This window comes from Pyricularia grisea (assembly GCF_004355905.1).
Source record: "Pyricularia grisea strain NI907 chromosome Unknown Pyricularia_grisea_NI907_Scaffold_7, whole genome shotgun sequence".
Taxonomy (NCBI): Eukaryota; Fungi; Ascomycota; class Sordariomycetes; order Magnaporthales; family Pyriculariaceae; genus Pyricularia; species Pyricularia grisea.
This window is the reverse complement of record NW_022156720.1, coordinates 507,260-520,377: the sequence shown is the minus strand read 5'-3', so window position 1 is coordinate 520,377 and position 13,118 is coordinate 507,260. Positions and strand designations below refer to the sequence as shown.

Here is a 13,118-nt window from a genome sequence, read left to right as displayed (position 1 = left end):
CACGTCGCACTGATACCCCTGCACGTACCAGGGAGTATCGAGTGCCAAGACCAAATCCTGGAGATGTTGGATGACAAAGCGTGGCAGAACATCCACCGCCTTGGGACAACCCCACTTTGTTCGTCGCAGCTTGTACCGCCGTCCCCCGCGCTGACTTTCAAGGGAATGATGGAACTCTTGTGAGCAAACCTCGCGTCAACCAAAAGTCACCTCCAGTACTGTGTTGGCGCTGATCCGGCCGCAAACTAATTTTGCTGCATGAGGGAGCGTCCTCTAATCTCATATCACTGAATCGCATTCACCGCGCACTTTGCAATCAGCAACCATGGCGAAAGCTGTCCAACCCCGCATATTTATTCTACTCGACGAGCTGGCAGCTTTTGAAGCTGTAGAGGGGCCAAGTACGAATTTCGGCTCCCAATAACTAGGCTTCGTGAGTGCTAAGCTAATGTCTTACTCTCTCGGATTAAGCTGCTGTTTCCGCCGGCCGACCTTCCAACGACGAAGACCAAGACCTACACACATGGGTTGGTACCATCATCGGCCCTTCAGTGGTATGCGAAACCTTTACCTAAGACAGCGATATCCAAGCCGTCCACGAAGCCAATGCGACTTGATTCTCATGGCTAACTTCCCATATAGATTGTTGGCGGAAGGAACCAGAGCAACTTTTGCGACAGAATTTACAGCTTGAAGCTACACTGTAGCGACAAATATCCATATGAGCCACCCACCATACACTTTATCAACAAAATCAACCTCCCCGGCGTTGACCCGACCGATGGTCGCGTAGACCCTTCCAAGTTCAATCTTCTGAAGGAGTGGATTGCCACTGGCAACCCCCAGCAACACCTGAAGTTTTCCATCTCTAGCGCGCTATACGAGTTGCGAACGTACGTGGATTCCAGTCCCGTCGATATATCCTTCAACCCTGATTCTGACTTGCTACTCGCTCCTATAGATACATGCAAAGGAACTATCAACTCCCGCAGGAGGAGGAAAACGCCGTCTACGACTGCTACAAAGACAATCGCTAGCAACACTCCGGATACAAGGGTAATATATCATCAATCAGCGGGTTACCCAGTATAACGCCATTCACGAAATATTGAAACATGATACGAGGGCGAGCGTCGGACATTGTTGGGAACGGACATACCAAGCCATAATTAGACATGAAGAATGGCATTGGAGAAAGTTAAGGTTATTGGGATGCGGGTCTTGAGAGCCTTCGATTACCAATGCAATTGAAGCTGCGAAAGCACAGAATAGATGTAAAGAAGTTACCATTTTGCTAGTGAAATGCGCTTTGGATGTTTGTTACCTTGGTGCCGGTGCAGAGTATAGATAAACCGATGTGAGTTGCGATGTTCCATTCAGTTCGGACAACGTTTCGTAGTCGTATCTTGGCATGCTAAATTAGCTTTGGCTAGAAACCAGGTATTTCGTATGTATCCACTGGGGGCTGCGCTCACCTACCCTGTCCGTCTTTTTAATCCGGAAACACTGAGCCGTGTCAATTGACCGAATGATTTCGGGCCATCTTTCAAAATCCCAGATCACATGACTGCCCCACCCCCAAATGCACAGAGGCCCGTGCATGAAAGAGCTCCGCCAGAGCTCCCGCGACAGGAGGAGAAAAAAAAAATTCGGACCCGGAAATTTTGGTCGCGAGAACCTCAAATTGTGTTTTACCATCGAGGACAACTTTCGACAACAATCGAAGCGCGCAAAGCCAGCGCCCAACCCACCAAAACAATGGCAAACGTCAATTACCTTTTACACGAGACCCCAGCTGGTTATGCCATCTTTGAGGTGGTTCACCAGGCCGACTCGGTCGGTCTGAGGCTAAAGGAGGTTCAGGACTCTATGGCGGACCTTGCCAGGTTTGGCAAGATGGTGAAGCTGGTCAACTGGTCCCCATGGCCGTGAGTAAACCGGATACACGCCTGGAATTAGATGGCTTCTTTCAAACATTATGATTGTCCTGCTGACCTCCCTCAGGGAATTCCACGAGGGTCTGGAGAACATGAACGAGATCTCGGAGGGTCTCGTCACCGACTTCCTCAAGAACGCGCTCGAGCTCGCCCTCCCAAAGACCAGCGGCAAGAAGTCCAAGGTCGTCCTTGGTGTATCTGACAAGAAGCTCGCAGGCGAGATTAGCTCTCTCTTTCCCGGTGTCGAATGCGAAACCATGGACACGTCCGAGGTTGTGGCCGACCTGTTGAGGGGTATCAGGACACACGCCGAGAAGCTGCTCAAGTCACTGCATGAGGGCGACATCCTCAGGGGTAGCTTGGGTCTTGGTCATGCCTACTCACGCAACAAGGTCAAGTTCAACGTCCACCGCAACGACAATCACATCATTCAGCAGATCGCTACACTCGACGCCCTCGACAAGGGAATCAACGCCGGCTGCATGCGCGTCAGGGAATGGTACGGCTGGCACTTCCCCGAGCTTATCAAGATTGTTTCGGACAACGTCACCTACGCCAGGTTGGTGCTTCTGATTGGCAACAAGAAGGAGTTGGATGACAGCAAGCTGCACGACATTGCTGCTGTGCTCGACGAGGATGGAGAAAAGGCTCAAGCCATCATCGACGCCGCCAAGGTTTCCATGGGTCAGGACATCTCAGAACCCGACGTCGAGATGGTCAAGGCTTTCGCCACCAGCGTCAGCAAGATGGCTGCTTACCGCAAGGTCCTCGCCGAGTCTCTCGACAGCAAGATGGGCATTGTTGCACCCAACCTGCAATTTATCCTCGGCACTCCCGTTGCAGCCCGCCTCATCTCGCACGCTGGTTCGCTCACCAACCTTTCCAAGTACCCGGCCTCGACGCTTCAGATCCTTGGTGCCGAGAAGGCCCTGTTCCGTGCCCTCAAGACCAAGGGCAACACGCCCAAGTACGGTTTGATCTACCAGAGCTCCTTCATCAGCCGCGCCAGCGCCAGGCAAAAGGGTCGCATCTCGCGTTTCCTCGCAAACAAGTGCAGTATCGCATCCAGGATCGACAACTTTTCCGAGCAGCCCAGCTCTCGCTTTGGAGAAGCCCTCCGCCAGCAGCTGGAGGACCGTCTCGAGTTCTACAACTCGGGCAAGAAGCCGCAGAAGAACATCGACGCCATGCAGGAGGCCATGAAGAGGGTTCTTGAGGACGGTGGCAACATGGATGTCGACACTGAGATGTTGGACCCCAACCACGCCTCGCACGTCTCCGCTTCGGCCGACGCGCCCAAGAAGGACAAGAAGGAAAAGAAAGACAAGAAGGAGAAGAAGGACAAGAAGCGCAAGTCAATGGACGTGGCCGACGTTATGGAGATTGACGGCGGCGAGAAGAAGAAGAAGAAGAAGAGAAAGTCCGAGGTCGCCGCATAATTTCAGACCAGATGCGACTGTCTAATATTTTGCTGCTCCCTCATCTTTGTCTTTGTTTTTTTTCCTCTGCACTTCTCGTCTCTTGATGTTTGCCTTGTTCAGTATTAGGAGTTCTCATGGGAAAAGGTCTTTTTTTGGGTTCCGGTGTTCAGGTCTACTTTACGTTTCTCCATGTATCATGCCCATCGCATCTCGGTACAAAAGATGGCATGAAGACATAAGTTTCACAGATGGTATTGGATTTTCTCGGGTTTCTAATCCGACTTGTTCAAGCGTGCCCTGTCTTCATTATTCTCGTTGGATGCGTAGAATTCGTTATCTAACCAGCTGTGTTTGCGAAATATGTGCCACGATGAAACAGAAAAGTTTTCAAACAAGGTGAAATGGTATATCGCGGTTTGGTCATGCACCTTCACTGCCAAACTCCTCTGTCCATTCTGCATTCTTCTTCAGGTCGTCCTGGGAAACGGTGGGTCGTGTCCCCTTGATGGCTCTCTCCATGTCCTTGTACGTGACGAGGGGCTCGACCAGTTGTTTTCCCTCCAACTGCCATAGAGTCATTTCTATCGCCTCTGGATCGCCTGGTGAGCAGGCGGTGTATTTTTCGACATCATCGTGCATGACCTGGAGGGCCATGGTTGTCAGTTTTTGTAGAGAGATTTTGTTTTTGGGAGTAAGGAATTGCGCCCCAGAAGAATAGAGCCCAAAATAGTATACCTTTTTGAAGTGTGTCGCCATCTGCATCTTCCTCACCGGTTCCATCAGGGCGTCATTTACCACGTTGGAAATATCACTGCCAGAGTACCCCTCAGCTAGCTTTGCGAGCTCTCTGTAGTCTTCGTTGGTCAGGCTCGATGGAGTTGTGCCGACGGCGAGCTTGAACATGGTGGTCCTTGCTGCGAGATCGGGGAGGCTGATGTGGACACGGCGCTGGAAACGTCTACGGATGGCCGAGTCGAGCTGCCACGGTATGTTTGTCGCTCCCAGGACGAGGACACCTTCACTGTCCTTGCCGACACCGTCCATCTGCACCAGCATCTCGGTCTTGATTCGCCTGCTCGCTTCCGACTCGCCCTCGCCACGGGCTCCGCAGAGGGCGTCTACCTCGTCGATGAAGATGATGGATGGTTTGTTCTCTCGGGCCATGGCGAAGAGCTGCTTGACTAGTCTGTGTGATGTAGTGTGTTTGGATTTTAGCAAGGTTTCGCGCAGCTCTGTTTGTCTCTGTTCCGCAAAGACTCAGAATCGTACCTTTCACTCTCTCCCATCCACTTGCTCACAAGATCCGAACTGCTCACGCTGAAAAACGTGCTCTTGGCCTCGGTGGCAACCGCCTTTGCCAAATAACTCTTACCCGTACCCGGCGGTCCATACAAGAGAATACCCCTCCACGGCTTCCTCTTGCCTGAGAAGAATTGCGGAAACTTTATTGGTAGAAGAACCGCCTCCTTCAACGATTCCTTGGCAGCCTCGAGACCCGCGACGTCCTCCCATTTCACGTTGGGCCTCTCCTGAAGAACCACGCCCTCGAGCGCATTTCGCAACTTCTTGCTGTCATCGTCTTGTCCATTGCTTGCGATGGCGTTGTTGGATTGTCCGTTTGCTCCTTCCTTCTTTGCCTTCTCTGCCTTGAGATGCGCGTCCAGTTTCTCGACTCGCAGCAGATACTCGGCCATCTTTTGACGCAACGCGGCGCGGGTTCCTTCGGGGGTGACCTCTTCCTTGACTGCCTTCATCAGGTCCTCGCACCCATCCATGTAGTGGTCGAATGCTTGCTGGTATTTGGCCGCCTCGTCGAACTTAACGGCCATCGTGATCTTGTTGATTCCACTATTGGAATAGGCAATCCAAGACGGCGGCGGCATGGCGGTGCGATATTCCCCGCCCAGGCTTCCCGGGGACGGCTAGATTCCTGTGTGCCTGAGTAGCTGATGGCTATGTCGCAGTTGTGCTGTTGCCTTGTGCAGGCGGCGTCGGTAGAAGCGAGGAGAGGAGGAGGATGTGTGTGAGCAGTCAAGCGGCGCGGGGTTCCCACGGGGGGCAAGGGTGTGGCTTTCTGGTTCGATAAGGATGTTGGAGCGACAAGATTTGGAACAGCAACAGAGAAAACAGAAGCGTGTTTCGAAGTCGAGGGAGAATGTGGGCGATGTGTTCCCGTGTAGGCGCTGGAGTGAGTTATGATGTCAAATTCGAGGTAGACTTTCGGCCATGTTGACGGTCGGGGATGCACTGGCGTGATAGCTGCCCTCCACTCTGAGCGAGCGACTGCACACCTAATCGCGGATAAGCGCGATGCGCCCCCGCATTTTTATTAGCCTAGTAGTCCGCACCAGGAGAAGGAGCAGAGGTGCAGCAAGAAATCTTTGTGTACCTTGCCCTCCTAGTACCACACCAGATCTTTGATTTAGAGACTGAGATTGCGTGGATGACTAGAAAAGTTGACAAGAAAAAATTAGGGAACAAGAAAGATGCATCAAATTTCCGTAAAGTGCACGGAACTTTGCATCTCTATATTAATACTTAAATTGTGGTCAAAAACAAACACGGATTGGGTGGATGCGTACGATCTGACAGTATCGAGACTCAAACCAGATACAATGGAATAAAATACCTGACCATAGTGCCACCTTTACTACTTACCCTTACAACTGCGTACCCAAATCCCCAACGATCGCAACTTGCCTAATCGGCTCTCCGACCACGCAAAAATACAATTGTATCCAAGCTTTCTCCAAAATATTCATCGACCACATCCCCAAAATTCTTGCCTTTGTATCCTGCTGCATCCAGAGCAGCCTCTTTTTCGTCTTCCCTTTTGTCTGCGAATTCTTTATCCATTTTCTCATACAAACTCCGCGACTTGTAAACCTCCCGCTGGTTGAATTCAACTCCACGATATACGCACTTGTCCTTCCCCAACGGCGGCAGGATCTGATCAACACACGACCACCAAAAGAACCAGAAAGAGTCGCAAAAGTCTTCGCCAGTCTCGCCACAGACCAGGGATGTCAGAAATATCGCTCGTATCTTGTCATAGTGATGCATAATCCTGTCCAGCTGTGCCTTTAGTTCACAGTCTTCTTCTTGGATTTCTTGCCGCTCGGCATCGTCGACTCGCGGCCATCTGTTTGGTATGTTTGCTTGTGGTATCCCAGCTTGGTAGGCGTCGAACCTGGAACGTAAACCTCCCAGCCCGTGAATCCGCTCAATGTAATCCTTTCGCCGTCCTGAAGCACAGCAGGTGTGTTTCATCCCCAACCTCTCAAAAATCTCAAGACGACAAGCTTCGGCATAGTAAAGTTCCTTTTGAGGGTTCGGAAGTGCCCATGCTTCACACCACTGATGCAAACAACCATCCCGAGCCGTCACTTCGTATGCGCCTCCGGTGCATGCGTCGTGTTTTGCGTTCTCTTGACAACCGTTGCCATCACATCTCAGAAACATGTAATGCGGCATACATCCGTCGGAAGAACAAAAGCATTCGCAGAGATCGGTTGGCACCTCTGATAGCTGCTCAAGTACCCCTGCATCTTGCAAAGCCTCGATGCTGACATGTCTTAGAACACTCGCCGCATAAAATATAGGGCTGACAAGCGATTGATGCTCCGAAACTAGTTCTCTCGGAAACTGGGCTTTGCTGCTATTTTCCAAAAGCCAGAGAAGGTCGCGATCTTTGACTCCAAATTCTGCCCCTTCAGGCTTGTAATTGTGACAAGTCCTGTAAAGTAGCGTCTCCCCGTTATAATCTTTCTTGTCTAGGTCATGAAAGCCCGCGTCGAGGAGGCACTGGATAGCGCCTACATAATTCCCTACCAACTCGCAACGGGCCGGTTCTGGAAACATGTATTCCTCAAAGAGGCCAATGCAACTCAATCGTTCAACCATTCTGCGCTCGTCGGTCTGAGGATCGCTGAACTTGGAGTCAATCGAGAAATAGGCCTTGGGGCTCTCAAGAGCCCTCAAGGCTTCGGCGAGCCTGCCTTGATACTCGTCCAGTGTAATATCGAGCAGCCTGCGTGCATCCTTTGATGATAGCGCCCGACCTCGATCGCACATGCCAAACCCAGCCCAAACGTCTGGCTCTAAGACGGCCGATGCCAGCTCGCACATCATGTCCCGTCTAGCAACCATTTCTTGAACCACAGCTTCCAGGATTTCAACACTCCCGCACTCGAACGCCGCGTCCAAATGCAGAATTTGAATAGAAATATGCTCCACTTTGAGAAGTGCGCGAACTACTTCGACGCAACCAGTCACGCAAGCATCTTCTAGTGCAAGTGGGAGGACGCATCCGGCCTCGACCAAGTATGGAATAACCTCTGGCCAGCCGAGAAGCACCCTCTTGCGCCACCAGTTGTTTTCTCTTTCCCATTCTTGAATTTCTTCGTATGTCACACCGTTTTTGAACTCCTCAATCGTGCATGCAAGCAGTAGCTTCTTGGATATTGTTGGAAGTTCATAATCTACGCAGTCTGTTAGCGTTGTGCCCAGGATTCTCGTGCTTCCTTGCTTTGACAGGCTGTACAGATCACTTACCATCCAAGAGTTCTGGATGAACCCGAAGCAACGGCCTCCAGGTCCTCGGTGGCGTCGTTTCAAATATCGACTCAAATTTGGCCTGGTGCTCGACATATTTTTCGGCCTTCAGTTCGTCATAAAGCGGTAGTCTAAAGCCGTCAAAGGCTGTCGTCTTCCCTTCGTGGAATTGATAGCTAACGTCGCAGATTGGGAGTGACCATATCCTCTTGAGCGTTAAATAGTCGGAACTGCGGTGTTCCTGATCAGGCCTAACACCCTTTTCCAAGAGCATCAACAAAAGCTCTTGCAGAAAAGGTATCAGCTCGTCATGGCGGCCTCGCAGGGCTGCTTCAAGCATCATCAAACTGGTCTGCGTTCCCCATCAGTACACTGGATCCGTTGCGGTTACTAGTCCACTTGAAGCAAAGGAATCATACCTGCCATATGGACTGCCCGTTTTCATCCACGTCCGTTGGAAAGCCCTGGCCTGTTTGAAAGAGCAACTTGATTCTGGTTATGGTTTCCCCCAGATCCTCATGCTTGTCGACGGGCGTTTTTGTTGGTGGAAACTGGATTTCCCCTACCCACAACGCCCAAGGGAAACCTGAGATGAACTGGTCAAGCACCTTAAAGACCGGAGAGTCCTCGCGTTTAACCTGGTGCGTCATCCGCAGGATGGGATCGATAGAATACGCGCCACCTTTGAAGCTCTGGGCCCAACCGACCGTCACAGACTTTCCCCCAAGGCCGGGTAGCCAGGCAACACTCCAGGATGGCAGGTATGCGAAGTAGGCTTGTGTCTTGTCGCCGCTTTGGTAGTAAGGGCAGTCTGGCCTGTGATCATAGAGGGACTGGGACACGAAGCGGGCTTTGATCATGGTCCGGCGAGTCGATATCCTGACGCAATTGCAGCCCTTACTGTTGAGATTATTTATTGCCATCTTGTGTGCCACGGGCGCTAGTGCCTTGCTCTCTATGGCAGTGCTATTCGTGGCCATGCCAGCTGGGATCTTTTGGTTGGTTTCTACGACGGCTCGGTTGTATATTTGCCGAGTTAGCAGCGTCAGTTGACCTAAAACCTCCTTCACCTCTTTGACCTCTTCTTGTGTGCCCGCAGTGGCGATTTCGATCCGGCCAGTAGAAGCAAGCGTTTCGGCTCCCACGGCCTCTGCGCGAAGCAGTCCGTTTACGATTTCTACCAAAACATTCCTGTATGTCAAAAGGGTTTGCTGTCAAACTCGTGAAAGAAAAATCAGAAAAGAAGTTATCAAGTATACTGTGAAACGTACCTATGTTGACCATACAAGACCACGGGCATTCCTCCCATCCATGCATTCTGCGCTTGAAGAACCTTGTCGAAAGCATCTTTGATCTTGTCCTTGTTCCGTACCGCTTCAAAGCCACCACGAATTGAATCCCACTTTCCCTCTCGACCTTTCGGGAACAGATGCCCAAGGAGCTCTTGCGCCTCGTGCATCGCGGTTAGAAGAGGTTGCGAGCTCGACAACAGATGCCGCTGACATTCGGCATCAAGGCCTGGCGTTTGTAGAATTATCATGATGCTCTCGGCGCGCTGCGAAATTTGTTGTTGCTTTTTTCCGATGTCTTCCGGCGCGTCCTTTATCAGCTTCACCTGCTTGACCACCTTCGAGACATAACCGGCCAACTCCCAACAGCTAACGACTAGTCCTACTGCCTCGGCCATCTTTTTGTTGGCTACTCTTGTGGTCTTTTTATTGAAAATCAGGTGTATGGATATACGGTACAAAGAAAGGGGCAATCAACGATAGGGTCAGAAGTCAACAGTGGGAAGTTGGACAGTGGCTGTTAAGTCCAGTGGGGTTCTCGATGAATAGCAATACATGCCAAGAAAGACTTGAGTTGGGCTTTACTTCATTGTGGATTCAAGAGCCTTTTTTTGGGGATTCCTCCCGACCTCTCCAAGTCCGAAAGCTGCTGGGCCGCAGAAGCAGCAGCAGCGGAACCCTCCCCAAGAGTCATCTTTTCCCTTGGGCGAACCCCTGCCCCCCCAGGACCGGCAACTTGCACGGTTTGTCGCCCCCTTTCTCTTGCGTCGTAGCGCTGGAACAAGCGCCCCATGAACACATCCTTTCCCGAATATGATATGTCAAATCAGCGGCGGGGCCGGCACATTATTAACCAGAGTAGACAGCTGGAAGAAGTCGCCCCAGCTGGCGGGCCTGGAACAAGTGTGTGTGGGCGAGCATGCAGGTTTGGTCGTTGGGCATGTACCATACATAGTGCGGGAACCAGTAGGAGGTCTGGTATGCTTGTTTATGGTGTGCGTGGGTGGGCTCAAATGTCGGAACAAGTCTGGGTCGATGGGCGGTTCGATGACTGGGCAGTTCGGGCTTGGTGTTGACAAGGGGGTTTCCGCTAAGGGTTAAAAGGTCATCCTACCATTTGCCTAGGTACCTTACCTGGGTATCTTTATTATTCTAGGCTGCCTTCTTGCCGTGCTATTCGTCGCACTTTGAGTGGCATCCCTGGAAGCGAAGCTTGGAACACCCGCCCCAAGTAGGAAGAGAACAACCAACAACGTGCATGCATGCATTTATCGAGCGCTTAATTGTGGGGAGAGGCAACAGGCCGGTGGACGTGCGTACTAAAAGAACATGCTACTGCCGTCGTCTTGGTTTCAACGTATCTGTTGGCACAAGAAGCACGATTGCAATCGCGCCGTTGAAAAACATTGTGTTTATGCCTACCTTAGTATAAAACAATACCGCAGACAAAGACGAATGCAGCCTTGTCTTGCTCTGTATTGGTCAATTGATCGCGGTAATACAAGTGCGACCCGGCGGAAAGCTAGCGCCCCCGAGAGCGGGACAGGCGGACTGTATTACCCACACTGAACTTGTCCAACCCAACCCCGGCAATCGTGACCGTGGGGGTTTGTTGTTTTACTTGCCACTCGCGCCGCTTATTTGAGCGCCATCTGGGCTGAGAACCGCCAATTTTGTGTTAGTGCATATGGTAATTATGGTTCACCCGTTTTTGTCCAGTGATGAAGAAATTAAAAGACAAGAAAAAAAGAATTATTTTCGTACTGCCAAGTAAGCTCTCATAAGTTATTCTTATGTGCAACCCAACACGCTCAACGCATGCCGGCACCGATGCCCCCCCAGAAACAACTGGTAGCTAAAGAAGCGCCTGGTCTATTTCCAGAGCTGCTGGGCTTCATGCAGCTCCCCAACTTGTCACAAAATGCCCCAAAACCGGTTGAGCAGTGGTTCTTTTTAGTTCTAGCACCCCGAAAACCGTAATCAAACCGTCCCTCATTGGGAACGAATTCCGCGTACCTACCCGGGTTTCTTTCATCAAACGAAGCTTTATACGTTTCCAAAAATCCATCAAGCTTATCCTTGGTAATACAGCACAGCGCTCCTAAAGCTGCGCCGCGACCGACTATGGAATTAAAATAAGCGTCAGTCAAATTTCTTCTCCTTTTTCCTGTTTCTTCTTGTCACTAAGGGATAATTGTCATGTGAGATCGATAGACAAGAGTACAGAGTTCTCTGCGTTCCTTATACTCACTAGCTTTCCTATTATGCTTCGTGTCTCTCAGTATATAATGGGCAGCGAACATGGCGTCGTTATGGGGGTCATAACATCGGCCTTGTATGGCTGTTTTGGTATCGGCAGGGCAGAGGCGGTCGTTGCTCAAATCATAATCATAAGGGATGTGGGCAGCAATTTTCCAGCCGGGGGCGGTATCGTAGGGGCTTGGATTCGGCTTCTTTTTGCCCCAAGAGAGAGCGATGGAGAATTGAACCAGGAGGCCGAAAATTAGCGCAGTGTGAAGCTTCATGTTTGCCTGGTAAGAAAAGCCCGGCAGTAAACGAGAGTGTTCCTAATGATTTAAGGTTCAAAAGAAGACCAAAAGGGACGAATTAGTCAAATGAAAACAAATATGGAAAAAAAAAAATGAAATAAAAACGAGTCAAACTGAATTATGGCCGAAAAGGAGTTTTCTTGTCTTTTTGCAGTCGAGGTAAGCGGGCAAGTTAGACACTCGTTTATTTTAAGCCCCGGTAATAATAATTGAATATTTTTAGAATAGATATAAAACGCTCGTATAACGCTTATTTATATCGTTTGTACGAAAAAGCGACTACTTTTGAATCAAAACCCACATGTGGTTCTATAATAATATAAACATTACTCAGTCAAGCTGTCTTTATTTAGATGTTGAACATATTTTAATCATATTTTGCGCTGTCCCTCTTCCGCCCTTTCCGGATTATTGTATTATTTGTGAGCAGAATAGCTGTATCGTACTTCAGTGTCATTATTACCAATGTCACAACAGACTCTTTTCACAACTTCGTTTCCAATTTCTACAATTCAATTTATTCCTTTGCTTGGGGATGCTAACAGGGAGCCACCACAATGCTATCAACTGTAAAAAGAGAGGAAAGAAAAAACAAATCTACAATGGGTAATCTGTCCCTACTGCTAGAGCCGGCATGGCCCATAAGGGTAGGTAAGGTACCTAATGGGTCGGTTTCCATATTTCCTAATCATCGGAGGCGCAACTGCCATCGCAGCCGCCATCGATGCAGCAGCAACAACAACACGTATATAAATGATGCCTTCGTGCAGAAATTTTGAGAACAAGCATCACCACTACTATTCTCTATTATGTAGACGTTTGTTTTCTGGCTCTTCTGCTTTAACAACTTCCATAGTACGGCCCGAGGCCGTGAAATGGACGCGGAGCTTGACGCCCTGCAGGCCACAGATTAGTATTGCACTTAATCATACAGCACCTTACTCTAGGATGAGGCTTGTTGGTTTCATGGGGCCTTCGAGACTCTTCAAGTAGCGTACAGCAACAGAGTGCGTGTGATTTCAAATTCCAAATCGTTGTTTTTTAGGTTTGTTTTTTGTCTCTTCCTTTCTTTCTTTCTCTTTTAATAAAAGAGATATGTTTTTTTAACGGGGCTCTTTGCATTGATCAAATTCATCATCACGTTATCGCAAGGCTCGCTTTGCTGGTCCCCATCCAGATTGCAAACAAAAGGGGAGCAGTTAGGAGGGCTTTGGCCTTTAGTAGCTCGAATCGAACCGACAAGGTAGCTGCCGCCGTTAGCAGGGTCGGTAGAGAGTTTGAGGATGTGATTTGAGTAAGCAAGCGACAATCATTGCAATGACCGGAGTGACCGTTTTTGTACTGCTAGGGCTGTGTATGGAATGCTAA

General features: G+C 50.0%; 4 protein-coding genes across 4 annotated transcripts; 2 read left to right on the top strand and 2 right to left on the bottom strand.

Annotated features, from left to right (window-relative positions):
• The first annotated feature begins 169 nt into the window (after nucleotides 1-169).
• PgNI_09190 (uncharacterized protein) lies at nucleotides 170-1,304 on the top strand. The gene is made up of 4 exons (XM_031129177.1): nucleotides 170-401; nucleotides 472-554; nucleotides 643-893; nucleotides 962-1,304. The coding sequence occupies exons 1-4, from the start codon at nucleotides 326-328 to the stop codon at nucleotides 1,035-1,037; spliced, it is 486 nt and encodes a 161-aa protein (XP_030977729.1). The 5' UTR covers nucleotides 170-325; the 3' UTR covers nucleotides 1,038-1,304.
• A 454-nt stretch (nucleotides 1,305-1,758) lies between these two features.
• PgNI_09189 (uncharacterized protein) lies at nucleotides 1,759-3,376 on the top strand (the record flags this gene model as incomplete). The annotated part of the gene is made up of 2 exons (XM_031129176.1): nucleotides 1,759-1,928; nucleotides 2,005-3,376. 2 exons carry the CDS (start codon nucleotides 1,759-1,761, stop codon nucleotides 3,374-3,376), a joined length of 1,542 nt encoding a protein of 513 aa, XP_030978214.1.
• A 402-nt stretch (nucleotides 3,377-3,778) lies between these two features.
• On the bottom strand, nucleotides 3,779-5,241 carry PgNI_09188 (uncharacterized protein; the record flags this gene model as incomplete). Its single annotated transcript, XM_031129175.1, has 2 exons — nucleotides 3,779-4,544; nucleotides 4,628-5,241. 2 exons carry the CDS (start codon nucleotides 5,239-5,241, stop codon nucleotides 3,779-3,781), a joined length of 1,380 nt encoding a protein of 459 aa, XP_030978215.1.
• A 724-nt stretch (nucleotides 5,242-5,965) lies between these two features.
• On the bottom strand, nucleotides 5,966-9,844 carry PgNI_09187 (uncharacterized protein). The gene is made up of 4 exons (XM_031129174.1): nucleotides 9,184-9,844; nucleotides 8,332-9,103; nucleotides 7,913-8,264; nucleotides 5,966-7,839 (listed from the first exon to the last, which is right to left on the bottom strand). Exons 1-4 carry the CDS (start codon nucleotides 9,597-9,599, stop codon nucleotides 6,059-6,061), a joined length of 3,321 nt encoding a protein of 1,106 aa, XP_030978220.1. The 5' UTR covers nucleotides 9,600-9,844; the 3' UTR covers nucleotides 5,966-6,058.
• Between the last annotated feature and the right edge of the window lie 3,274 nt (nucleotides 9,845-13,118).

What these genes read in the sequence shown, in the direction of transcription:
- PgNI_09190 (XM_031129177.1), top strand. Translation starts at nt 326, where the DNA reads ATGGCGAAAGCTGTCCAACCCCGCATATTTATTCTACTCGACGAGCTG. An exon ending in TGAAGCTGTAGAGGGGCCAA is followed by an intron (nt 402 to 471) that starts GTACGAATTTCG and finishes TCTCGGATTAAG; the next exon opens with CTGCTGTTTCCGCCGGCCGA. An exon ending in GCGCTATACGAGTTGCGAAC is followed by an intron (nt 894 to 961) that starts GTACGTGGATTC and finishes TCGCTCCTATAG; the next exon opens with ATACATGCAAAGGAACTATC.
- PgNI_09187 (XM_031129174.1), bottom strand. Translation starts at nt 9,599, where the DNA reads ATGGCCGAGGCAGTAGGACTAGTCGTTAGCTGTTGGGAGTTGGCCGGT. An exon ending in GTCTTGTATGGTCAACATAG is followed by an intron (nt 9,104 to 9,183) that starts GTACGTTTCACA and finishes TTTGACATACAG; the next exon opens with GAATGTTTTGGTAGAAATCG. An exon ending in TCATCCAGAACTCTTGGATG is followed by an intron (nt 7,840 to 7,912) that starts GTAAGTGATCTG and finishes CAGACTGCGTAG; the next exon opens with ATTATGAACTTCCAACAATA.